At 39.6% G+C, this 25,776-nt stretch overlaps 4 protein-coding genes across 4 annotated transcripts; all 4 read right to left on the reverse strand.

Moving 5' to 3' along the window:
- Positions 1-2,144: 2,144 nt before the first annotated feature.
- Positions 2,145-2,921, reverse strand: LOC141600518 (RNA polymerase II C-terminal domain phosphatase-like 4). Its single transcript, XM_074420760.1, has one exon. It carries the CDS (start codon positions 2,919-2,921, stop codon positions 2,145-2,147), a length of 777 nt encoding a protein of 258 aa, XP_074276861.1.
- Positions 2,922-5,301: 2,380 nt separating this feature from the next.
- On the reverse strand, positions 5,302-6,159 carry LOC141600519 (RNA polymerase II C-terminal domain phosphatase-like 4). Its single transcript, XM_074420761.1, has one exon. The coding sequence runs from the start codon at positions 6,157-6,159 to the stop codon at positions 5,302-5,304; it is 858 nt and encodes a 285-aa protein (XP_074276862.1).
- Positions 6,160-17,197: 11,038 nt separating this feature from the next.
- Positions 17,198-18,037, reverse strand: LOC141600520 (RNA polymerase II C-terminal domain phosphatase-like 4). The gene has a single exon (XM_074420762.1). The coding sequence runs from the start codon at positions 18,035-18,037 to the stop codon at positions 17,198-17,200; it is 840 nt and encodes a 279-aa protein (XP_074276863.1).
- Positions 18,038-23,922: 5,885 nt separating this feature from the next.
- Positions 23,923-24,858, reverse strand: LOC141600521 (RNA polymerase II C-terminal domain phosphatase-like 4). The gene is made up of 2 exons (XM_074420763.1): positions 24,083-24,858; positions 23,923-23,977 (listed from the first exon to the last, which is right to left on the reverse strand). Exons 1-2 carry the CDS (start codon positions 24,856-24,858, stop codon positions 23,923-23,925), a joined length of 831 nt encoding a protein of 276 aa, XP_074276864.1.
- Between the last annotated feature and the right edge of the window lie 918 nt (positions 24,859-25,776).

The following is a 25,776-nucleotide window of genomic DNA, read 5'->3' on the forward strand; positions in this document are numbered from 1 at the left end:
TGTGGTTGTCCATTGTCTTCATGAAACGAAAGATTGTCATGAAAGGTAGCCCCGGTATCGAAAAACTCAGTGATGACATGACCATGGGCTTGCTTTCTCAAATGACATTGGCTATCAACAATGGGAAGTTGACCCGCAAGTTCTCGGGTAGGGGTAAAACTGGTGCAACAGTTGGTTCAACTGTTGAAATGGGTAGTGTTCTCGGTAAGTTGGACAAGTTTATGAACATGGTGTCCAAATTGATTGTGGACAATGAGACTCTTAAGGACGATGTTGCTGAGCTCAAAACCTTGAATGAAGATCTTATTGAGCGTGTGCAAGCTCTTGGTGGTCATGTGTCCGATGATGAATAAGGCATCCGTACCTACCCTTGCCCTCCTATCCTTTTGGCTCTTTGTTTTTAATTCTTATGCAAACTATGGGCTGTTTCTCTTCTCTTATTTTGAACATTTGTCTTTGGTTTAATTATGTACTACTTGAACATGTTTATGTCCTTCTCTTGATGATGTCAAGAGGGGGAAGTAGTTAAATTATGTGTTTATGTGTTAACTAACAACTCTTCGGCTAACGTTCACCGTGAATTTGTCTTAGCTATGATGATTAGATGTTCTACTTAGGCCAAGCATGTTGAACCCCATTCACTCCGATCATGTTTAATTGATGTTCTTATTAATTGGTTCAAAGACCGACTCACCATGGGCTTAGGGGGAACTTCACACATATTTAAAACTTGCCATCATCAAAGGGGGAATTTGTTAGAACACACTTGGTTGATGATGCCAAGTTTCATTATGATTTAATTGTTTGCCTCTTAGTTAAATGTTTAGCAAGTTGAAGCATCCCATGATTGTTCAAAGAAGTTCAAGATGATCAAGATGAAGGACAAGTCAAGCATGCCCATAGTCTAGAACAAATGTTGTAAACGAGGTAGTTCAACATATTTCTTTTACGCATAAGTTATGGCAAAACCGTGCAACAGCAGTTCTCGAGACCGTTGCACCATGGTTTTCGGTACTAACGAATGGAGAATTTTCGGGAAAATTTACAAGTGTTTGAAATTCCTTAAAAAGCTTTTATATGTTCAAGAGGAACATTATTTCAAAACTGAAGAACAAAAAGAACAAAAGAATATGCTTGCACAATAATTTAAAAGATGCCAATCCCATTTGTGCAAGTTGCCTTTCATGCTAAAAATGGGTCTTATGCTTTTTCCATTTGTGGCAAAATTGTGAGTTCCCATATTTTATGGGAAACACTCCTTCTCTTTGGAAAAACGCAGCCCCTTGAGCCTCTCAAACCTGATTGTTCTTTTATATCTTTTAAATGAAAATGCATGCTACTAACTTGTGGATATTAGATTAAAGTAGTGTTAAGAACCTTCTCTTACACACTACTTTTCTCTATAAATAGCCACTTCATTTTTCATTTATTGCAAGACTTTGAAAGAGCATTCATTGTAAACACTTTGCAAATCTTTTCAGCATTAAAAGCTTTGTTCTTCAATCATTTGCAAAACCGTTTTCTGTTTTTCAAAAGTCTTCAATTGTTTTTCAAAGTCAGTAAAATCTCCAAGTATCGCCGTTAATGTTGCATAAACGAATATGTTCAATGATTCTCGTGTTTAGGTCTTAATTGTAATCTCCATGTTCTTAAGTGAACCACCGAGATTCGACTCTGAAACCGTTGAGATAGAACCTTAAGTCTTGAAGCGGAGTAGCTTTGAGCAAGAGAAAGTCTTGAAGCGGAGTAGCTTTAAGCAATTGCAACCGGAGTAGGTTGGCGAGTTGTTTCATTGTAATGGTTTAGTTAAGTTTGAGTAAATTTCTAAACAAGCAATAAAATAACGGTTGGACGTAGGCTCCGGAGTAGGAGCTGAACCAATTTTTAAAACATCGTCTTGTTTGTTTATTTACTTTCACGTTCTCTTATCATTCTTCTTTTACACGTTAATCTCGATCTTTGTGCAAATGATCTCTCATCTTGTTGCATAGACTCTGCATACCGTTTGTGAACTTACAATCCATTAAGTTTCTCAAACTCGTATCAATAGATCTTACTTGTGTTAGTCATTAACCAAGTAAGAGAGAAAATTTTTAAAAGGTACACCTAATTCACCCCCTCCCCCTCTTAGGTGTTTATCGTTCTTAACTCTTCAGTTGTTCATGATCGCGAACTCTTTCAAGAACCTGCCTCACGTCTCTTTTCATGTATTCTACATCTCCGTTATTACCTTCATAAAACATTTGATGAACCAAAGTCAACATGTTCATAACCCTCTTAAGCTCATCATCCATTGTAATTATTTCATTATTATCAACTTCCCTTTTTCTTTTCTCGTCTTCAAAGAAACAATAAGGAGCAATCTTGATAACATTAGCCCTACAAGATTCCTCCCAAACATCTTCCTTATCATCAACAGTCAAAACGACGCGTCTATCCAATAACACAACATCAAGCCCTTTCTGACCCTCATGAGTACAATCCTCCCTACTAATAATCTTCTTCCAAAACATGGGAGACCGACCATCTTGTTTCGATCCAAGAGATAGTAAATCCGCCATAGTATGAGCATAATCACGTGTCCCCATAGTATAGATAGACAACTCGAACATGTCACTTGCTTTCTTGAGGAACTCATGTACACCCGGCCGTAACTTGACTAATTTTGATCCATCTTCAACCTTGTGTAGCTCACACGAGTCGTTCCTAACTCGTTGCTTGTCTTCTAACGTGAGTTTTTTAGTTCTTTTTGCATGGAGGAGGGTGTTATCCAAGTCGAGAATTAAATTCAACTTCTTTTGCCCTAGCACAGCTTGTGAGTCTTGATCTCGAAGCCGGTCCCTCGTGGAAAGAATTTTGGCCATATTAACTCGAATTCTGAGACGAGAACACTTTTGCTCTTGCATGGTTTCTTGCTTCATCATTACGTAAAAAAGTTATTGGAATTAAAAGGATTAAGTGGATGAAATTTGTGTGATGTTTTAAATTGAATTTGGGGTTAGTTCATTTATATTTATAATCATACAATGATTTGTTGTTAGGGGTTTTGATATAGCTTGTCACTAACGCACCGTCAATACCTACTCCGAAATAAGTTCGAAATTAGAAGAACTAATTAAGCTTAGGCGACAAGAAATTACGTGTAAAAACGACGTAAAAAAGCCTTAATATCAAAACTAATTTTTTTGTTTTCAAATACAATAATCATACGATGCTAATTGTTAAATGTCCCAAATAATTGGTTCCTAAATCTAAGAACCTTCCTCCAGTCATTTGTTTACCTTTGATTTTACCACAAAGACCAAGAAAAATAGGGAGTCAATTATTGGTTGACAAGTTGACTAAATTTAGTGTGGATTATCAAATTGCGAAAATTTAGACGAATGAATAAATATCATGAAAAATGGGGGAAATATTTATTATTGAGCAAACAGTCGATCGAGTACAAAATACTTAATCAAAGAAAACATAACTGCTTATATTTTGTATCAATCGTTTTACCTATCCCCGCACTTTAATTTTAACTTGTTGTATTCCATTTTTGCACGCGTACATAATTACCCGTCTTCATATTTCTTAAGGCGGCACCCTCATTCGAAAGAAACCAAAAACAATGTCGAGTACCACAACCATCATCGATGAATTTGTTGGTCTCATCAAATGCAACCATATACATATACCCATTTGAACTATTCAAATTACAATCATATCTTGTTGCATATAATATTCTTGTCGTAAAGGACCATGTCAAGTTATCATCTTTTGGAATTATTTTGTTCCGATCAGGGAATTGTACGTCGGAATAACAATGTGCTCTTACCGCTCCACCCGACATCCGATTTTTAATAATTACATGAAATTTTATTAATCCATAAATAGCCGCCGAATGGGTGTAAAATGGTGCAAATGTTATAGCTAATAACAATATGCATATGATTGATTGGTATATGTGTTTCATTTTGCAATTACAATTTGATGTATGATTTTTCGAGTGTAGGCTAAATTGTTGAAATTTATTGGGATGTTTTCATATATCCCTTGGTATCCCTCCTAAATACAGTATTGGATGAGTCACTTTCCTTATATGTTGATATATTTTTCTGTATTAAAACGAATAAAAAATTGTAATATGATTCCTAATGAGACAAGATGTTTGTCATTTTATACAATAATTACGATTTTGTTCTATAATTGTTCTTTATTTACACAATTTTATTAGATTACATTTATATTGTGATTATATACCTCTTCCATTCCCTATTATCTTCCTAGTTTGACTTTAAGGTTAAAGTTTAATAATTTAAACCATAATAAGTGTTATAATAATAAAAAGTAAAAATGAAAACAATATATTTACGTTCATCATTATAAAGTCCTTTTTAAATATTTTTTTAGTGAAAATAAATACGAATACCAAATAAGAATGGTGAAAAACAGAGTCAAAGTGGTGTCTTGGAAACACTGCAAGTCAAATTAGGAAAATTATTTTGAGATAGATGGTGTAAGGTGTTTGACGACTTTTAGTTATTACAATTATGTTTTGGGTCTACCGTTATGGTATCCTCATCTTTAACGCGATTATTAGATGATAAGCAAAGGGGAGATAGTCAATTATAAGATAACAAGTATACCAAATTGAGTGTAGAGTATCAAATTGCCCATTAAAAAGCATTCTAAATAAAAAGAAAAATAATTAACTAAGACACTCCAAAATAAAATAAATAAACAATTAACCAAGACGGAGGAAGTAACTCCTTTTCCACCAATTTAATTATTAGCTAGACTAATAGATTAAAACCAAGTATTAGCAATCGCTCCTTGTATAAAATCCTCAATTTGTATAATCATTCGCATTCACTTGCGAGCTACAATCATAGACAAATTGAAGAGCAACTTGAATTTGTGTGCGTCAGAGACTCAGAGTGATAACAATCATAAACAAATTCATAAAAGCGATTGTCGTCAGAGATAATTGATTTGTCTCGATCACTTGTTTACCTCTATAATTAAACTATCATTCATAAACAATACTCTCTCCGTTCTATATTTTAACCAAAGGGTAAACAAATGAATAAAACGCATAGAGTATTAAAGATAATTAAATGATTGATAAGGAAGAAGTACAATTTATAATTCAAATACTCATAACAAGAATTAGAGCTTACAATTCAATTCAATTAACTCAAAGATTAACATATATAATTACAAACAAGAAAAACAACATTAATAATTACAATCAAATACTAAAGTATCATCAATCATATTAGCAACTTTAATCCTCCAAGAAATTAAACATTATCATTAGACTAAACATGAAGATTGAACTACTGACGCCATCATCGTTGCATCTCTCTTGCACCTCTTTGTTACCGGCGCACAAAACCTTTCAATAAAACGTCGCGCCTTCGCTTCTTCCAACCTTTTACGTCGAACTAACTCTTCTTCATCTTTCTTCTTTTGTTCTTCATCATCACGAACTCTTTCAAGAACCCGTCTCACATCTCTTTTCATGTATTCTCCGTCTACATTATTATCTTCATAAAACATTTGATGTATCATACTCAATGTACTCAAAACCCTCTTAAGCTCATCATCATCGTCCATTGCAATTATCTCATTATAATCAACTTCCCTTTTTCTTTTCCCGTCTTCAAAGAAACGATAAGGAGCAATCTTGATAACATTAACCCTACACGATTCCTCCCAAACATCTTCCTTATCATCAACGATTAAAACAACGCGTCTATCCGATAACACAACATCAAGCCCTTTCTGTCTCGCCATGGTACAATCCTCCCTACTAATAATCTTCTTCTTAAACATGGACCGACCATCTTGGTTCGATCCAAGAGCTAGCAAATCCGCCATAGTACGAGCATAATCACGTGTCCCCATAGTATAGATCGACAACTCGAACATATCACTAGCTTTCTTGAGAAACTCACGTACTCCCGGCCGTAACTTGACTAATAATTTTACTCCTTGTAGTTCGACCTCGTGTAGCTCGCACGAGTCGTCCTTCTTAATGCGCCGCTTGTCCTCTATCGTGAGATTTCGAACTATTTTTGCATGGAGAAGAGTGTTATCCAAGTCAAGAATCAAATTCAACTTCTTCTGCCCTAGGATGGCTTGTAAGGCTTGATCTCGAAACCGGTCCATTGTTGAAAGAGTTAAACTCACGTTAACACCGGGACGAAGGTAGTTGACGGGTATGATGGTAAGATCGTGACAAACGGCTTTGTGAATCTTGCATGAGATGCATTTGTCTTCCAAGAACACATTATGAAAACATTGCTTAACTTCCATGGCCTCTTTTAATTGTAAATTAGGGTTTGTGAATGAATATAATAAAACGTGAAATTGATTGTAGTTTTTTGTAAGATGATTTGTTGAATGATGGATTTATTGTTTATATTTATATTTGATGTTATACTTGATGAGCAAGTAATGATTTCGAGGTTGATCAGGTGTTATTTGTTGTTAGGTTAATTTAATTTAGGAAATTTTCAATTTTTTCTAATATACAAAAGCTAAACGAGCAAACGAATTAGTAAAATTATGGAAAGTGCGTCATAACTATTTGAGAGAATTATGGAAAGTGCACCTCCTTCAGCAAGTGCAGTACATAGTACGACTGTACGAGTGATAAAGAAGTTACGAGAGGACAACGCAATACAACCGTGTAATTCAGAAATTAATATGTTACAAATGACTATTCGTTACTATACAATTATTATGTGGGGAGGCTTTATAAAAATATTTTTGTAAATTTGATTATTTACAATTCTTATTTATGAAAATTGGTTAAAACACCACTGAGTGATATCGGAATACTCTACTAGTACAAATCTAACTAAAATAAATATAAATATAACTTATATTTTGAGCCAATCATAAGGGGTAAAACTATAATTCACGGTTTTTCATCTTTCCAACCAAAATAAATATAACTAGTCTCTCTAAGGACATATATATAAACGGATCCAAATACATTAAATAAGATAAGGGTGAAATGTCTAGTAAATAACAAGATGTCTATTTGTCCTATACATACAGGTAGGTAGTGGGTTAGTATTTAAGTATTTAACTTGTCTTAAACTTAGGACAACTATTTCTGTATTAAACGAGAATTTGCGAAATATCACATTGAGTGTATCGTTTTCTCACCAACGCACTTCACCTAAATTTTAACTTTCATATACTTGAAAATCCCAGGTGTGCGTTCACCCATGGACGATTTTAAATGAGAATTTATGTCAGCCGACTCCAAATCATTTTGGGATTAAGGTTCTGATGTTGTTGTTGTATATTTGAAAACCCCAATCGCAAAACATATATGTGCCCGTTCTCATTCCATTTTAGTCCCGTCTTTTTTTTTTGGCAACAAGTCCGTCGTTTTTTAATGATTCAATCATGGTAAAATATATTCTTAAACATATAATTCAATAACATGATTAAATTTCCAACAAAAACAGAATTTTTTATTATAAAAAAGAGTATAATACATAACACTTGATCAAATATAACATAGTTGCTTACATCTTGATCAACTTTGTCCCTTAAACACATTTAAAACTCTTGGATCCCAATGTGTTACAAAGACAAATTTATCCATCTCAAGATTCTTCAAATAGGCACCATCATATGTAATATTCCAAAAACAATGTCGACCACCACAACCCTTATCGATGAATTCATCCGTCTCAGTAAATACAATGAGACCCCTCATACGCCAATTTGACCTATCAAAGTCACAATTATATTTTGTTCCGAAGATTAATTTAGTTTTAAATGACCATGTAAAGTTACCATATATTGGAATCGTTTGCCTGAAATCATGATGTTGGTACGAAGAGTAACAATGTACGTTTAACACTTCATTAGGCATCCGATTTGAAATAATTATATGAAATCTTGCGAATTTAAAAAAAGGTGCAGAATTGGTGAATAATGGTGTAAATGTTATGGCTAATAATATGCATGCGATTGATTTGTATAGGAATTTCATTTTGCGATGATTTTGATTTTATGAGTGTTGGTTGAGTAAAAGAAAGATTGTTTGAAGAGTTTAATTTATACTACATGTTGAGTAACAATATTTATTGTATAAAACTGTGAGACGGACCAATTGTGTAAAAGAATGAACAACTTCTTTTTATAAAATAGACCGTCTCACGGTATAAGACCATTTTATATTCTACGGAGTATAATTTGAGGTTGAGAACAAGGTTTCAAAAGAAGACTTTATGAATTTCCTATATTACTTCATATTTTTTCCCTCGTTTTTCTCTTGGTATTTACTCCCTTTACATTCCCTTTATCCTTGTTTTTCTCCTTTTATTAATTACATTCACATTCACAAAAAATAGCTGGGAGAAAAAGTAAGAGAGAAAATGTCTTGTTTAGATTCAAGCTCAGGTTTTAAGCTTAGAATTTGGATATCAGACCACTATGGCAAGGAAGTGTAAATGATACTCCATCCGTTCCTGTCAATTGTTGTAATTTGGTTTTGGCACAAAGATTAAGGAAAGACTAAATGACAAGTGGAACAAATTAATTGTGAATGACAAATTATTCATCAAGTTCATTCTTAAAATAAAAAGTACACCAATTCACTGAAATACCCTAATATAAATAAAAAGTACACCAATTTAACAATGGCGTTGGTGCTAGGGAAACTCGGTACAAGATCGACTGTAATAATAAGTTCATAACTGTAAAAGTAGTCACTCCTAGCTATTAAGAATAGACGTGATGTTTAATGACAGATTAATTAAAATCTCATTACAAACAAGAAAAACAACAATAGTTACAATCAAAAACTTGAGTATAAAAAATCACATTAACAATCATAAATAAGATCCTAACGACGATTATCGTCAAAGACAAATTAATTGTTTCAATCGTCACCTGTTTATTATTACCTTTGATTAAAATACCTTCACAAAAAATATAAACGATAATAAATGATTTAAACGGAGGGAGTACACCTTAATTATTATACCTAGTATATTTCAATGGAATGAAAACAATTTTATCAACTTTTAATCTCCCAAAAACATCTTCATTAGACAAAACATCTTTTTTGACCTAGATATTAAAGAACCATGCATGCAAATATACCTATGAGCTTTAATAATATTAAAAAAGGTAATAAAAAGAATTAATTATATTTGTTCCGGGTGTAATTCCAGAGCAAGTATAGTTACCACCCGTGGCTTGTTGAATGATGTCTTGAGTTGGATTCTCCTTTGGTCTTAATCGTTCCTCTCGGCCTCTCCTGCAACAATGAACGAACTGAGGGCTTGGCTTTGTGCCAAGCGTACTCACTCCGACGCTCAAGTCAGTAAACTTAAGGGATAAGTTGTTACTTGGCTGAATGTATATTGTAGAGAGATAAGGAAGATATTACCAGATGAATAGTGTATTTAGGTTTTTGTTGTGGATTCTTGGGATCCTTTCCTCAATGAAGGTTGAGGAGTATTTATAGACTTTCACCTTTTGTCACGTAGTGGCCAAGTGGCCAAGTGGCTAGCAGGTGGAAAGACTGATCTACCCCTCGGCCGAGGGACCTATGGCAGGCCGGCGGGCCCTGTTGACTCACCGCCGAGGGGTCTTGGATGTGAGTACGCGGGTATGTGTCCCTTTGGCAGGTTGTCATGCCGAGACCCATGTCGACAGCCGATGGGCCGCATCGGCTAGGTTTGTCTAAGTCGTTGACTTCTTTGTGGATATCTTTGACCTTGCTCAATATGTTGACTTGGTCGTGCGGTGCGAGAATATGCCCCATCAATTTGCCCCAGCCGTAGTCTATGCCGTGGTATGGGCTCCGATGTACGTTTGAGCGTATATTCTGCGTAAGTAATTTGCGGAAAATTTGTCGCATCGGCTTCTTTGCTGCGGCTTCTTTTACCTCGGCCTGGTCTTTCTTAGGCCGTACCATATCCCCCTCCACATGGATGTGTAAAGGGCATCCGATGTGGAAAAGAAAGTGACGTTGGCCGAGACCAGGATTGAGTGTGCCGGTTGTTTTTGATTGCCCCGTGGCGCTACTTAGCTTGGTTGACCATGTGGCGGCGGAGAACGGATGCTTGGGAATTTGTTGAGGAAGGTGAATAGGCAAGGAGATATGAATAGGCGTGTTGAAGACGCTTGGTTCTTTATTGCATTGATTGACGTCTAAGCGTTGCAACGATTGACATTCCGTGATTGCATGTCCGACATGTGTCCGCACGCCGATTGGTTGACGCTTCATGGGTCATTCATTTGATTGGTCCTTCTTTATGGGCTTTTCCCTATAAATAGGGCGGTTATTCCGTGAAATTGGCCACCAATTTCATTCTCCAAAATTTTCTCTAAACTTTCAAGGGTTTCATTGTCTTCTAATTTTCGAGTTGTTACTCGTGGTGTTTTTCTTCAAGGTAAACAAACTTTCCAATTTCTTAACTCTGTAAGTTATTATTGTAAACATGTCTTCTGCTGATGCCGGGCCTAGCAAACCGACGCGGGGGGATTCCCCGTCGCGCCTTGATGAGGAGGAGAAGTTGGACGCCCTCCCGATAAGGCACGGGGGGCCCTAGGTCTCCTTCTCCTGAAGTCGATCCTCGAATTTTGGAGGAATGGGAGGATGACTCTGATGTCGATGATGACGCAGACGATTTTGGTGATGATGCTGAAGAGGCTCGTCCCAGAGAGGTGAGGCGGTACGTTATGGATCACGGTGACGTCTGCAAGGTACGCGTTGACCGAGCTTGGACACATAAGTTTGCCAGTTGTTCTGGTGAGAAATTTTTCGAGGGTCACTTCGTCTTTGGCAGGGGGTACAAGATTGTTATCCCTGAGGAGGGCCAGGCCGTCTGTTGCCCTCCGCCGGGCCATACCGGCGTATACATGCGACATTTGGAGTACGGGCTCCGGTTTCCGCTGAATGAGTACGTCATGGCCATCATTAAAGCTATGAACGTCGCTGTGGCCCAACTGCATCCGTTGGCCATGAGGACGATAGTCGGCTTTGTGTGGCTTTGTCTCTTCAAGGGGGAGGCCCCGACGGTAAATTTGTTCCGCCGGCTTCATTATCTCCAGCCGTCAATCTCTGGTCGCGTCGGTTGGTATAGTGTGCACACGGAGAAAGGTTATGTCTCTGTTGACAAACTTACTTCTTGCAAAGACTGGAGAGATCGGTGGGTGTATGTTAAGGTGCCGGATGACTATCCGCTGCCCCTCTCCTTTCAGCACCAAATGAATTTGCGGTGTGAGACTAAGGCGGAGCATGACGGATGGGTGTAGGAAGAAGCTTAAAATGGATGCCGCAAGGTCCTTCTTAAGGAGGACGAGAAGCTGGCGATGAGGCTTTTTGAGGTGGACAAGAGTGGGTTGTCGAAAAGATGGATCCCCCCAACGCAGATCATTCTTCAGGATGAGCCGCTTTGCCATGTCGGCCTCATACCGGCCCTAGCGCAGGGTGAGTGGGGTCGGTGTGAGGCCCATCACCGTTCTCATTGTGTCTCGAACTTTGATTTATTTCTTCTACTTAACTCTTGCTTTGTCTCTTTCGCAGGCCACTTTGGACCGGACTGTCGAGGATATCCTCCGGAGAATGGGGCCGCACAAAGATAAAATCGTTGCTAACTTGCATCCCAAGGCTCTAGCCCATGACCGCAGGGCGTCGCCGAATGATCTTATGGATCGCGGTGAAGAGCTTGAATGTGGTGGAGGCCGGGCGAGGGTTGTAAGTAACATGCCGCGCCGCACGCGAAAAACAAAGCCTTCGGCGGTGATGGCGTCGACATCGGCTCCGCCTTCCATCCCCCCTGTTCGGAAGGAGACGGTGGAGATCGTTTACATCTCCAATGGGGATGACTCCGATGAGGAGGAGGGGTCGCCCCTTGTCCGTAAAAAAAAGAAAGCGACAGCCTTTACCGCTGCCGTTGCTTCTGCTGCTGACGAGGAAATGCGCCCTTCGGCCAAGAAGGCCAAGCACGGTATTGATCTATCCTGTGGCTCAGACTTAGCCGGTTCCTTAGGCGCTGCCGGTGACAGGCTCTCCGGCATGTCTGTGTATGTTGATACTGATGTTTACTTTAAATTTTGTAGATCAGCCGCAGTCGTCCGCCGCTCTTGTTGGGCAGCAAGTGGAGGGGAATTTCATGCGGTGGTGATCAAGACGTCACCGTGAACTCTTCGTCCCGAAGGCTTCCCTCTCCCGGCCCTACAGTAGGTGATCAAAATGTTACCACGGTCTCTTCATCCCAGAAGGCTTCCGTCTCCCAGCTTATAGAGGAAGGCACGGAGCTGATCAAGGAGCTGGCGAGGTGGAACAATCTTACCGGTGCTCGTATCGTAGAGCAGGAGAAAAACGTGGCTCAATCCGCTTTTGAGCTTAATGCCACTAAGAAGGTGGCCGCGAAGGCGAAGCTGGATCTTCTCAATGAGCAGAGGCTTAGGGGAGATGCTGAGAAGGCGCTTTTGGCTGAAAGAAAACTCGGGCAGGCTGAAAAAGAGGTCCTTCTTTGAGAGAGCCAAGGCCGAGGCTGCGGCACCGAAGCCGCGAAGTCTTTGGAGAAGTGTAAACTTGTTCAGAGGCACGCCGACCTCTACCTCCAGCAGAGGAACGAATCCAGGAACCTATTTAAGGCCCATGCGGAGGTGATTCGGAGCAAAGAGGCCGTCATCAGGCAAAAGGAGAAGGACATTGAGATGCTCCAAACCGTCATGCTCCCTAACATGTGTCTTTGAATTCCGGGATTTGGCTGAAGGAGCTGCTAGGGAAGTGATTGGGGAGCTCTTCCCTCTTGATGGTTCCTTTCCGTGGGGCAGATATGACGAGCTGCTTGATGACAAGCTTGAAGCCAAGGAGAAAACCGTGGCGGAGAAGGCCAAGGAGGCGGTGAGGGCGAAGATAGAGAAGGAAGCGGCCGCGGAGAAGGCAGCTCTTGCTGAGAAGGCTAAAGCGGCCGAGGAGGAAGCCGATCGGGCAAGGGCAGCCGAGGCTGCCGAGGCTAAGGCTGAGGCCGCCTTGGAAAGCCGAGGTCGCTAAGGAACTATTTGGGTTACCCATCGAAGAGGGTGCCGCTGCCGCTGCTGATGGCGAGCAACAACGGACATAGGGAGATGATATCTGTAGCCTTTTGTCTTTTGGCTTATCCTTGTAATTTCTTGCAATTCGTTGAACATTTTTAATAAGAGTTCGTTTCTCCTGCCTCCGGCCTGGCCGAGGTTTTTACCTCACTTCTTTTTCTTGCGCTAGTATTTGAGCGTCTCAATTGTACTTTGGCGTCTATGTCTTCGTCTGGGTTGTCTCCTTACGTTATTAATTGAGTGTCTCTTTTGTTTCCGCCTCGGCTTGGCCGAGGCGGTCTAGAGTGCGTATCTCAATCGTGTTAACGCTTCTGAGGCATTTTGAACGCTTTGCGAGTATCACCTGCGCTGGTCGTTACCATCGAGGTGTCTGCTTCCTGGTGGTGATTGCCGCTCTTGTCGGTGTGTGACAGTGTGAGCCGACGTTTGTTATTTGATGATGACTGCCGCTCTTGTCGGTGTGACAGTGTGAGCCGGCGTCTGCTTCTTGTTAGTGACTGCCGTGGCGTCTACCACTTGGAGTGACTGCGACGGCGTCAAACCTCTTGGGGTGACTGCCGTGGCGTCTACTACTTGGGGTGACTGCGACGGCGCCTATTTCTTCATGGAGACTGCCGTGGCGTCTACCACTTGGAGTGACTGCGACGGCGTCAAACCTCTTGGGGTGACTGCCGTGGCGTCTACTACTTGGGGTGACTGCGACGGCACCTATTTCTTCATGGAGACTGCCGTGGCGTCTACCACTTGGAGTGACTGCGACGGCGTCAAACCTCTTGGGGTGACTGCCGTGGCGTCTACTACTTGGGGTGACTGCGACGGCGCCTATTTCTTCATGGAGACTGCCGCTCTTGTCGGTATGACAGTGTGAGCTGGCGTCTGCTGCTTCCTAGTGACTAGGGGAAAAATGAACATTTTGATGGAAGACTTGGACGATTTTTCATTAGGTAAAAACATGCGTCGGGGTGCCCACAGCTGTTTTGGACACCTCCGCCGCTACATAGAGTATTCCCGAGATTACCAGCGTCCTAATGGCCTATCAAGGGCACACCGTCCTAGTCAGCCGCTAGTTACATCCATGAGGTCGCCCTCCTGTTGTAAGGATAGACTTTTCCCTTTTTCTGATTTCTTCGCCACTTTGAGGGATTGCATGTTGCATCCTCTGGCGGCTATCTGGACGTTGACCACCTCGTCATTCTCGTCTTTGGAGACGAGCTTATGCGCTTCCCCCCGGTCCGAGACATACATCAGTGTTAGGGCCCGGATGGACATCACTGCGTCAACCTCACTCAGGGTGACTCGGCCTATGAGAACGTTGTAGGCGGATGAGCCGTCGATGACCACGAACTCAGCTAGGACATTTTTGGCCGCATTCTTTTCGCCGAATGTCACCGGAGTCCGACCGATCCTAGTGGTACCAGGTGGCCCCCAGAAGCTGTATAGTGGGTTGGTGCGGGGCTCAAGTCCTTGACTTTCGTGCCGAGGCCGAGGAAACATTCCCGAACATGATGTTCGTGTATGCGCGCTTTGTGTCAATCGGGCACCTCTTGACTAGGTGGTTGGATATGTCCAAATTGACTACAAGTGGGTCATTTGTGAGGAGCGATGACTCCTTCGTAGTCCTTCCTTCCAATGGTTATATCGGGGATGTTGGAAGCAGGGATCGCTGTGTTGGGCACAAAGTTGATGGCCTGATATAGCTCGTTCAGGTGCCGTTTGTGCCCATGAGCGGACCCTCCGTTCTCGTTGCCCCCGATGACAACATGGATCACTCCTATCCGTTCGAAGACGGATTTCTTACCCGAACTGTCGGCGTCAGTCTTTTGGCCTTTGGCAACGTACTTGCCGAGGCTCCCCTTCCGGATCAGCTCTTCAATGGCATTCTTGGATGCCGGCGAGTCGTTAGTTAGATGGCGGTGTGGCCGTGGTACTCACGATCTTGGCTCGTGTCACCGTCACTTTTTGGCTTGGGGGTCTCTCCCACTTCTCGGCCCTCGTTTTGCTCGGGCGAAGACCTCGGCGGCGATACGACGAGAGGGGTTTTATCACTATACCGCCTCGGTGGTACGTTCCCGAACTCCACCCGGCGCCTGTCGAGTCCTGTTTCCTGGCAGACTTGTCCGACCGTGACCTATTATTCTCACGGCGTCTTTCATCGGACCGTGACCCGTTGTTGTCACGGCGTCTTTCATCCGGGTTGTCCTCCCGGTGGCTCTTCTTTTCGGAGGGCTCGGCCTCGTTGGGCCGACCCATGTCTTGTGATAGTCTTCTACCTTGATGGCCTGGTCGGCCATCCTCCTGGCGGCATCCAAGCTCGGGCCTCCGCACTTGATGAGCTCATTTTTTAAGTCTCCCCTCGGGAGGCCCTTCATCATCGAAGGCCGCGCGATTCGGGATTAATTTCCGAATCTGCTGGACCTTTCCATCGAACCTCTTCACATAGCTTCGTAGAGACTCGCCCCCCTCCTGTTTGATAGTTAGGAGGTCCGATGTCTCCACGGCCCTTCTCTTGTTGCAAGAGTACTGGGCTAGAAAGGCGTCTCTTAGGTCGGCGTAATAGTATACCGAGCCGTCGGGAAGCCCTTTGTACCAACTTTGAGCCATCCCATGCAAAGTTGTTGGGAAGACTCGGCACCGGACCTCATCGGGCTGCTCCCATACCGACATGTAAGACTCGAAAGCCTCGGCGTGGTCGATCGGATCACTATCTCCTTTGTATGATAGGGGTGGCAACTTGAGCTTAGTTGGCACTTGGACTTCTAGGACGTAGGCGTTGAGGGGTGTCGACCACGTGTCGAACGACACGCGGCGATCGGCTCCTCGCATTCCTAATCCGGCCCCCTCTCCTCGTAGCGGGAAGGACTTCTTCTTCGACTCGGACTTCTTCTCCAACTCGCCGAGTCGGACTCCTCGGTTCCTTTGGGGTAAGCCTCGTTCGTGTTGCGGGGACGCCGTCCTCCCATGAGTGCGGGAAGGACTTAGGTCTACCACGCCCACTTTGGGCTCCCCCGGCGACTTGGCCGGGTCGGCTTCTCCGTGAGCTCCGTTCAAATTTCTCGGAGTCACATTCTCGGGCCCCGGTCTCTGGCGGTTTCCGCCGCTCTTGTCGGCGTGACAGTGTGAGCAGGCGTATTACTAATTAGGTCCAGGACCATTTTCAGTTTTGCTATGTCAACCACATGTCCCATGATGGTGACCTGGTTGGCTGGCAGCGGCGTGTCCGGTATTATTGGCATCCCGAACTCCGGTTGGATTACTCCGCCGGTGGAGGGCGGCACGACTCGGAATTGTTGAAAGTATCATCGTGGTAGAATGCGGTTTCGTCGGTCACGACTGCGTCTTGTTGTTTTGACATCTTAGCTTTTTGGGTGGGTTTTTGTTGTTTTTTTTTTGTTTGGGAATGAATGTGACTAGCTTCTAGTATCTTTCCCCACAGACGGCGCCAATTGTTCCGGGTGTAATTCCAGAGCAAGTATAGTTACCACCCGTGGCTTGTTGAATGATGTCTTGAGTTGGATTCTCCTTTGGTCTTAATCGTTCCTCTCGGCCTCTCCTGCAACAATGAACGAACTGAGGGCTTGGCTTTGTGCCAAGCGTACTCACTCCGACGCTCAAGTCAGTAAACTTAAGGGATAAGTTGTTACTTGGCTGAATGTATATTGTAGAGAGATAAGGAAGATATTACCAGATGAATAGCGTATTTAGGTTTTTGTTGTGGATTCTTGGGATCCTTTCCTCAATGAAGGTTGGGGAGTATTTATAGGCTTTCACCTTTTGTCACGTAGTGGCCAAGTGGCCAAGTGGCTAGCAGGTGGAAAGACTGATCTACCCCTCGGCCGAGGGACCTATGGCAGGCCGGCGGGCCCTGTTGACTCACCGCCGAGGGGTCTTGGATGTGAGTCGCGGGTATGTGTCCCTACCGCGGGTTGCCATGCCGAGACCCATGCCGACAGCCGATTTGCATCGGCTAAAGGGTTGTCTAAGTCGTTGACTTGCTGTGGATATCTTTGACCTTGCTCAATATGTTGACTTGGTCAGCGGTGCAGAATATGCCCCATCAATATGATAACTTTATTTTAACTCAATCATATTAACAATTTTAATCATCCAAGAAACATAATTATTAGACTAAACATGGAGATTGAACTGATGCCATCATCGCATCTATCTTGCACTTCTTAGTTACCGGAGCACGAAACCTTATGATAAAACGTCGAGCCTTCTCTTGTGGCAACCTTTTACATCGAGCAGCTAACTCTTCATCGTCTTTCTTCTTTTGTTGTTCATGATCGCGAACTCTTTCAAGAACCCGCCTCACATCTCCTTTCATGTATTCTCCATGTCCATTATTATCTTCATAAAACATTTGATGAACCAAAGTCAACATGTTCAAAACCCTCTTAAGCTCATCATCCGTTGTAATAATCTCATTATTAACTTCCCTTTTTCTTTTCTCGTCTTCAAAGAAACAATAAGGAGCAATCTTGATAACATTAGCCCTACAAGATTCCTCCCAAACATCTTCCCTATCATCAACGATCAAAACGTTGCGTCTATCCGATAACACAATATCAAGCCCTTTCTGCCCCTCATGAGTACAATCCTCCCTACTAATAATCTTCTTCCAAAACACGGACCCACCATCATCTTGGTTCGATCCAAGAGCTAGTAAATCCGCCATAGTATGAGCATAATCACGTGTCCCCATAGTATAGATAGACAACTCAAACATGTCACTAGCTTTCATAAGGAACTCACGTACCCCCGGCCGTAACTTGACTAATTTTGATCCATCTTCAACCTTGTGTAGCTCGCATGAGTCGTTTCTAACACGTCGATTGTCTTCTAACGTGAGTTTTTTAGTTCTTTTTGCATGGAGGAGGGTGTTATCCAAGTCGAGAATTAAATTCAACTTCTTTTGCCCTAGGACGGCTTGTGAGTCTTGATCTCGAAGCCGGTCCATCGTGGAAAGAATTTTGGTCATATTAACTCGAATTCTGAGACGAGAACACTTTTGCTCTTGCATGGTTTCTTGCTTCATCATTACGTAAAAAAGTTATTATGAATGTTATATAGTGATACTGATTGTGATTGTGAAGAAGGGTTTTGAAATTAAAAGGATTAAGTGGATGAAATTTGTGTGATGTTTTTAATTGAATTTAGGGTTAATTCATTTATATTTATAATCATACAATGATTTGTTGTTAGGGGTTTTGATATAGCTTGTCACTAACGCACCGTCAATACCTACTCCGAATTAAGTTCGGAATTAAAAGAACTAATTAAGCTTAGGCGACAAGAAATTACGTGTAAAAACGACGTAAAAAAGCCTTAATATCAAAACTAATTTTTTGTTTTCAAATACAATAAAGGATTATGATAAATACAACCCAATGGGTTGTATTTAAGCAACTAAAAGAGGAAATAAATAGTTAATATATGCATTAATTACATTGATTTATGTGTAATTTACTCTCTAATTTCTAAATTAATACCAAATATAGAAGGGAATTAAATGTTTAAATACAACCTAGTGGGTTGTATTTATCATTTCCCTACAATAAATCATACGATGCTAATTGTTAAATGTCCCAAATAATTGGCTCTTAAATCTAAGAACCTTCCTCCAATCATTTGTTTACCTTTGGTTTACCACAAAGACCAAGAAAAATAGGGAGTCAATTAATGGTTGTCAAGTTGACTAAATTTAGTGCGGAAGATCAAATTGCGAAAATTTAGACGAAGGAATAAATATCATGAAAAATGGGGAAATCATATATTATATTAAAGCAGAAACCATCTGCTTTATATGTTGCCACGTGTCATTTCCTTAAAACATGCCACGTGTAAATATAGGAAAATGCTTAATATTTAATGATCTTATCAGTTACAAAGAATCCATAATTAAAATAAAATATTAGGAATATGCATGATTGAACAACCACGAAATATATACCGAGATTTACGCAATTTAAATTTTCCTTTCATGAAAATGCAATTTGTGGAGATTGCATTAGAAAAGGAACGTATTAGAAAAGGAACGTATGAAGCCAATGTGGGATCATTTTGGAAACAAATATTTTATGTTATCTTCTACGGTTCTACCATTATCGTTTATATTGATTTCGTTTTCCCTTAAATTTGATATCACAGCAACACATCAATTAGGTTTTCCTTTTTTATATCTTTGTTACGATGAAAAACATCTGATATGTATCCGAATTTGATATCACAGCAACACACCATTGATTCTTTGTAATTCTTATTTATACTTTGTTTGGTTCATCTAGACGTTGTAAGAGATTAGTTCAGTTGCATAACTTTGTTTCATTGATTTTTTTTTATTATGACCGGCCGGGGACATTTGTTTGAGATGGTTATAATAGTTAGGTTATTTTTATGATTACACAAAAAAAAATGAGTTATTTTTGGAAGATTTCACAAACATTGGCTTATTTTAGATAATTTTGCGAACAAAAACAATGGCAGTGTGATAAATCACAGTGAAATGACAGGAGTTATCCTTCTTTTCGAAAGCAGGGCACCTAAAAATGATGATGTGAATAAGCTTACAATTATTAACCGTGTACTTGGGAATATGATAATTGAATATCAGATAAAATATTGAAGGATTATTTTAATAATATATTCTCTATATTCCGGTGAATAGTTTACACTTGCCTTAATTTATGAGGGAGAAATCAAGCAAATAGTTTACACTTGCCTTAATTTATGAGGGAGAAATCAAGCAAGTGTAACGTATTGATTGGAACGGATGGAGTAATATTTAAGCATAATCATTATTATTTTAATCAATTGATTGATTAAACAAAGATCATTTATTCCATTTTTGTATTACATTTTCTATTAAACTAATGATGTGTTACAAGAGAGAATATAATGGGACAGAAAATCCGCTCAAGCACAAATTAATTTCACAAAAAAGACAAACAAACAAACTTTGATCTAAATTAGTACTTAAACTAAATACTTCATACGTCCCCGTCAAAGGACTAAGGGACAATAGTCCCATTGGAGGCACAATTTATCCATAAAAAAAACTTCCCAATTTATAAAGGTAAACAAATAATTGAGATACAATTATGATATTCTTTTGTGTGTTTTTAGATATGTTCAGTATACTAATATAACATCATCATAACATTTTAGATATTTATTTATGGAGTTAGTCATATGTAATCGTGCAAGCTGATTTAACATGATATAGTTGTAAAACAGGTTCAAACACAACCGTATTAATGGGTAAAAGTGGTTAATAAAATATCTGATTTATGATCAATTCACGCATAAAACTGACGTATACAGAAATTTGTGTTCATAATGTGTTATACTCCGTAAGCGACAATGTAGTTTTCTATTTATCACAGAATATTTACATTTGTTTTCTTCGATTTATGCAGATCTACCATCTTCAATCAGTACATATACAAGTACATTAGAAAGAAAGATACGAGTCGTCCGATCCTATTTGATTGTCATTTGTAACACACAAATTAACTTACTCCCTCCTATTCTCCATTTTGTTCCCCTTTGTGGTGGGCACAAGATTTTAGGAGGGGAATAAAATATGAATTGTGAGTTGGGTGGGGTTTGGTGATAGGAGAGAGGAATGAATAATTAGAATTAAATAAGGAATTTTGAGTTGTGTGGGGTTTGGTGATAGGAGAGAGGAATGAATAAATCGAAATTAAATAAGGAATTGTGGGTTGAGTGGGGTTTGGTGATAGGAGAGAGAAATTAATTAAATAAGAGTAAAAGTTTCCAAAAAATGAAAGGGGAGGAAAACCTGAATAATCCGTTTAAGGAAATAGGGAAGAAAATGGTGAATATGAGGGAGTATGTTATAACCTACATCAATATTATATTTGTAAGAAAACGATTTGTATGTCTTCTCTTCATTATTCAAATTGTTGTTACATAATTTAATATTGTGAGAAAATGGACATGGTAAAACATAGCAAAATACACCCTCCGTTCCGGTCGTTTGTTTACCTTTGATTTTGGCACAAAGACCAAGGGGAAAGGAATGGAGCAGTTATTGAGTGACAAGTGAATCAAATTGAGTGTAGAATATCAAGTTGCAAACCAAAGGCATTCGTAAAATAAAAAGGTAATCAATTGTCTTAGACAATGGACACGCCAAAATGGAATAGGTAAACAAATGACCAAAACAGAGGGGTGTCATTTTTTTTCTAACGTGATAATCTATTATTCATTCAATTAGTCGTTTGGTTCGCTAAGGGAATTGAAGTTCCAAGGAAGTAAGAGTTCCCATGATTTTGTAAATCACATGAAATGGAAGAAAGTTGTTTGGTTGGGATGTAGGAAGTGAATTCCATAGGAATTCCCACTTAGCTAGAGGGGCCTAGGTAAGCAACTTTCCACATCATGGAGAAATTGGGGTTCCTATGGAACTTCAATTCATGTGATTTGGGGCAAACAAACAACTCATCCAATTTGTAAATCATATGAATTGCAATTCATGTGTTTTAAAATGGGTAACCAAACAACCCTTAGTGTGAAAGAATTGCATTCCTTTACTGACCTACTCCCTCCGATCCAGACAGGTGTAAACATAAGCAAAAAGTGGTTATTTAAGAAAATGTGGAAAAGTGAGGGGTAAAGTAGGAAATATTGATTGGGGCCACATGAATTTAGGTGGATTAAATAAGTAGTTGGCGAGTGGGTGAGTGGACGGTAAAGTTGTAAATATGTAGTGGATGGTAATTTAGTTATTTTTCATGCCAAATATGGTATGTTACCATTGGTGTTGTTCATCCATTTTAGGTAAATGTTACCATCTGTCTGGATTGGAGGGAGTATATACCAAGAACACACAAATTTCAGTTAAATTATTATCAATTCGAATTCTTAATTGATGTCCTTTTGGCCATAATGGAAAGAAATTATGGGAAATGAGAAGGAAGTCAGTTGGAAGATATAAGACAAATGATAAATTTGATAGCTTTGCCATTATTAAAGACACCATCACAGATTAACGTGTGCAATTCACCTAAGCAAGTAAGTAACTACGTTGTACGAGTAACAGTTTACCATATTATGACATCACATTTTTTTATGTGTTACATAGAGGTGGTCGGGTCTGGTCAGATGGTGTCGTTTCGAATCATAACGATCCTGACCATGTATGGGGTTGAGTTAGTCGGGTTAATTCGTAGATCGAGTTTGGGTTAGTTTAGTTGGGACATGTTATTATCGGGTTGGGTCATTATCAAACTCATTTCTTGACCGCATCATTATGATAATTTATCGGGTTTGGGTCGGGTTTGCTTGGTGTGACTCATCAAATTATTATCCAATTGATTTTTTCCGAATATTTTACCAGTTTGAGATGAGTTATGAACTTACGGTTATTATTCATGGAAGTTACTAGGTTAGTTAATTTTATTTTATAAGTGTTATTCATTAGGTTGGTTTATTTTGGTCTTTATCGACTTGACTCTTTGTATATGTCGGGATATTTCGAGTTAATGTTGAGTTCTCTCTCGGATTAAGTCAACTTTAGAGTGTCGAGTTGTGGACTTATGGGAGTTATACGTGATGAGTAGTGAGGTGGGTTGAGAGTCGTGATAGGTGACTGGTAGGTGGTGGATATGGGTTATTATTGGATGGTCAATGGTGGGTCACAGTCGCGTTGGTGTTGAAAGTTAGTCGGTCATTGTTAGGGAATTATTATGGGATATGTTGAGAAAGTTGGAAGAGAAGAGAATCGGATTTGGGTCCCTGAGGAGTCGATGTTAAAGTATGTAGGTTTAAGGAATTAGAAGGGGTGTAATGATCCATTAGGCCCTGTTCTTTTGGACTTAATTTCTTTTTTTAGAAGTTAAGTTAATTTCATTTAAATTCAGGCCGATTCAGTTCAATTATGATATAAATAATATTTTTTCATATGATGTTAGATATATAAATAATTATTTGATTAGACTCGATTAATGGCACGTAAATGAGTTATTTTATATATATATACATTATGAAAATTACAATTATAATATAAACATTATTTATAATGCAATTTTGAGGATCGCCCGTGCGGGCACGGGTTCAAAAACTAGTATTTATTATTGAGCAATATATTTTGTATTAATTGTTTTACCATTCCCCACGTTTTAATTTTAACTTGTTGTATTCGATTTTTACACGCGTACATAATTATCAGTCTTCATATTTTTTAAGGTGGCACCCTCATCCGATTTGTAATAATTTATATGACATTCTATTAATCCAAAAATAGCCGCCGAATGGGTGTAAAATGGTGCAAATGTTATAGCTAATAACAATATGCATATAATTGATTGGTATATTGTGTGTCATTTTTCGAGTGTAGGCTAAATTGTTGAAATTTATTGGGATGTTTGTCATTTTATACAACAATTACGATTTTGGTCTATAATTTGTCGTTCTTTACGCGATTTTATTAGCTCCTTGTATAAAATCCTCAATTTGTATAATCATTCTCATTCACTTGCGAGCTTCAATCATAAACAAATTCAAGAACAACTTGAATTTGTGTGCATCAGAGACTCAGAGTGATAACAAAATTAACAATCATAAACAAATTCATAAAGGGGATTGTCGTCAGAGATAACTAATTTGTCTCGATCACTTGTTTACCTCTATAATTAAACTATCATTCATAAACAATACTCTCTCTACAAATGAATAAAACGCATAGAGTATTAAAGATAATTAAATGATTGATAAGGAAGAAGTACAATTTATAATTCAAATACTCATAACAAGAATTAGAGCTTACAATTCAATTAACTCAAAGATTAACATATATAATTACAAACATGATAAACAACATTAATAATTACAATCAAATACCAAAGTATCATCAATCATATTAGCAACTTTAATCCTGCAAGAAATTAAACATTATCATTAGACTAAACATGAAGATTGAACTACTGACGCCATCATCGTTGCATCTCTCTTGCACCTCTTTGTTACCGGCGCACAAAACCTTTCAATAAAACGTCGCGCCTTCGCTTCTTCCAACCTTTTACGTCGAACTAACCCTTCTTCGTCTTTCTTCTTTTCTTCTTCATGATCACAAACTCTTTCAAGAACCCGTCTCACATCTCTTTTCATGTATTCTCCGTCTCCATTATTATCTTCATAAAACATATGATGCACCATACTCAATGTACTCAAAACTCTCTTAAGCTCATCATCATCGTCCATTGCAATTATCTCATTATAATCAACTTCCCTTTTTCTTTTCCCGTCTTCAAAGAAACGATAAGGAGCAATCTTGATAACATTAGCCCTACACGATTCCTCCCAAACATCATCCTTATCATCAACGATTAAAACAACGCGTCTATCCGATAACACAACATCAAGCCCTTTCTGTCTCGCCATGGTACAATCCTCCCTACTAATAATCTTCTTCTTAAACATGGACCGACCATCTTGGTTCGATCCAAGAGCTAACAAACCCGCCATAGTATTAGCATAATCACGTGTCCCCATAGTATAGATTGACAACTCGAACATATCACTTGCTTTCTTGAGAAACTCACGTACTCCTGGCCGTAACTTGACTAATAATTTTACTCCTTGTAGTTCGACCTCGTGTAGCTCGCACGAGTCGTCCTTCTTAATGCGCCGCTTGTCGTCTAGCGTGAGATTTCGAACTATTTTTGCATGGAGAAGAGTGTTATCCAAGTCAAGAATCAAATTCAACTTCTTCTGCCCTAGGATGGCTCGTAAGCCTTGATCTCGAAACCGGTCCATTGTTGAAAGAGTTAGACTCACGTTAACACCGGGACGAAGGTAGTTGACGGGTACGATGGTAAGATCGTGACAATCGGCTTTGTGAATCTTGCATGAGATGCATTTGTCTTCCAAGAACACATTATGAAAACATTGCTTAACTTCCATGGCCTCTTTTAATTGTAAATTAGGGTTTGTGAATGAATATAATAAAACGAGAAATTGATTGTAGTTTTTGTAAGATGATTTGTTGAATGATGGATTTATTGTTTATATTTATATTTGATGTTATACTTGATGAGCAAGTAATGATTTCGAGGTTGATCAGGTGTATTATGTTGTTAGGTTAATTTAATTTAGGAAATTTTCAATTTTTTCTAATATACAAAAGCTAAACGAGCAAACGAATTAGTAAAATTATGGAAAGTGCGTCATAACTATTTGAGAGAATTATGGAAAGTGCACCTCCTTCAGCAAGTGCAGTACATAGTTGATAGCGGGGTTTGTCGCACTCCCCCGATCAAACAAATAACTCAACTAACGTAGTAGGGTAGTCGAGGTCGAATCCACAGGGAGCATGGGTGATTACTAATTGTCTAAATTCTCGTGCTTAGCTAAGTCGGCAATATAAGATGAGATTGTTAAACTAAACAACTAACATAAATGAAATAGAATGCAAATTAACTAAAGATGATAAATGAGTAAGAGAGGAATTAAGTTGTAAATCAAATGAATAAAAGGCCTAGAACTCGGTTCTCCCACAACAATTCGTAATTCCACATACTAATTCCCTAGGCTAATCGTTTAGGTGAACGGGCAAGGAGGAGATGGCTCTAATTCGCCTAGAACCTCCCTTCCGGGTTCGCAAAAGGACACTAGCTACTCCAACTAACCCCCCTCCCGGGTTCGAAAGTTGGTATTCCTAACTCAAAACCCAAC

The sequence above is a fragment of the Silene latifolia genome, chromosome 9 (assembly GCF_048544455.1).
Source record: "Silene latifolia isolate original U9 population chromosome 9, ASM4854445v1, whole genome shotgun sequence".
Taxonomy (NCBI): domain Eukaryota; kingdom Viridiplantae; phylum Streptophyta; class Magnoliopsida; order Caryophyllales; family Caryophyllaceae; genus Silene; species Silene latifolia.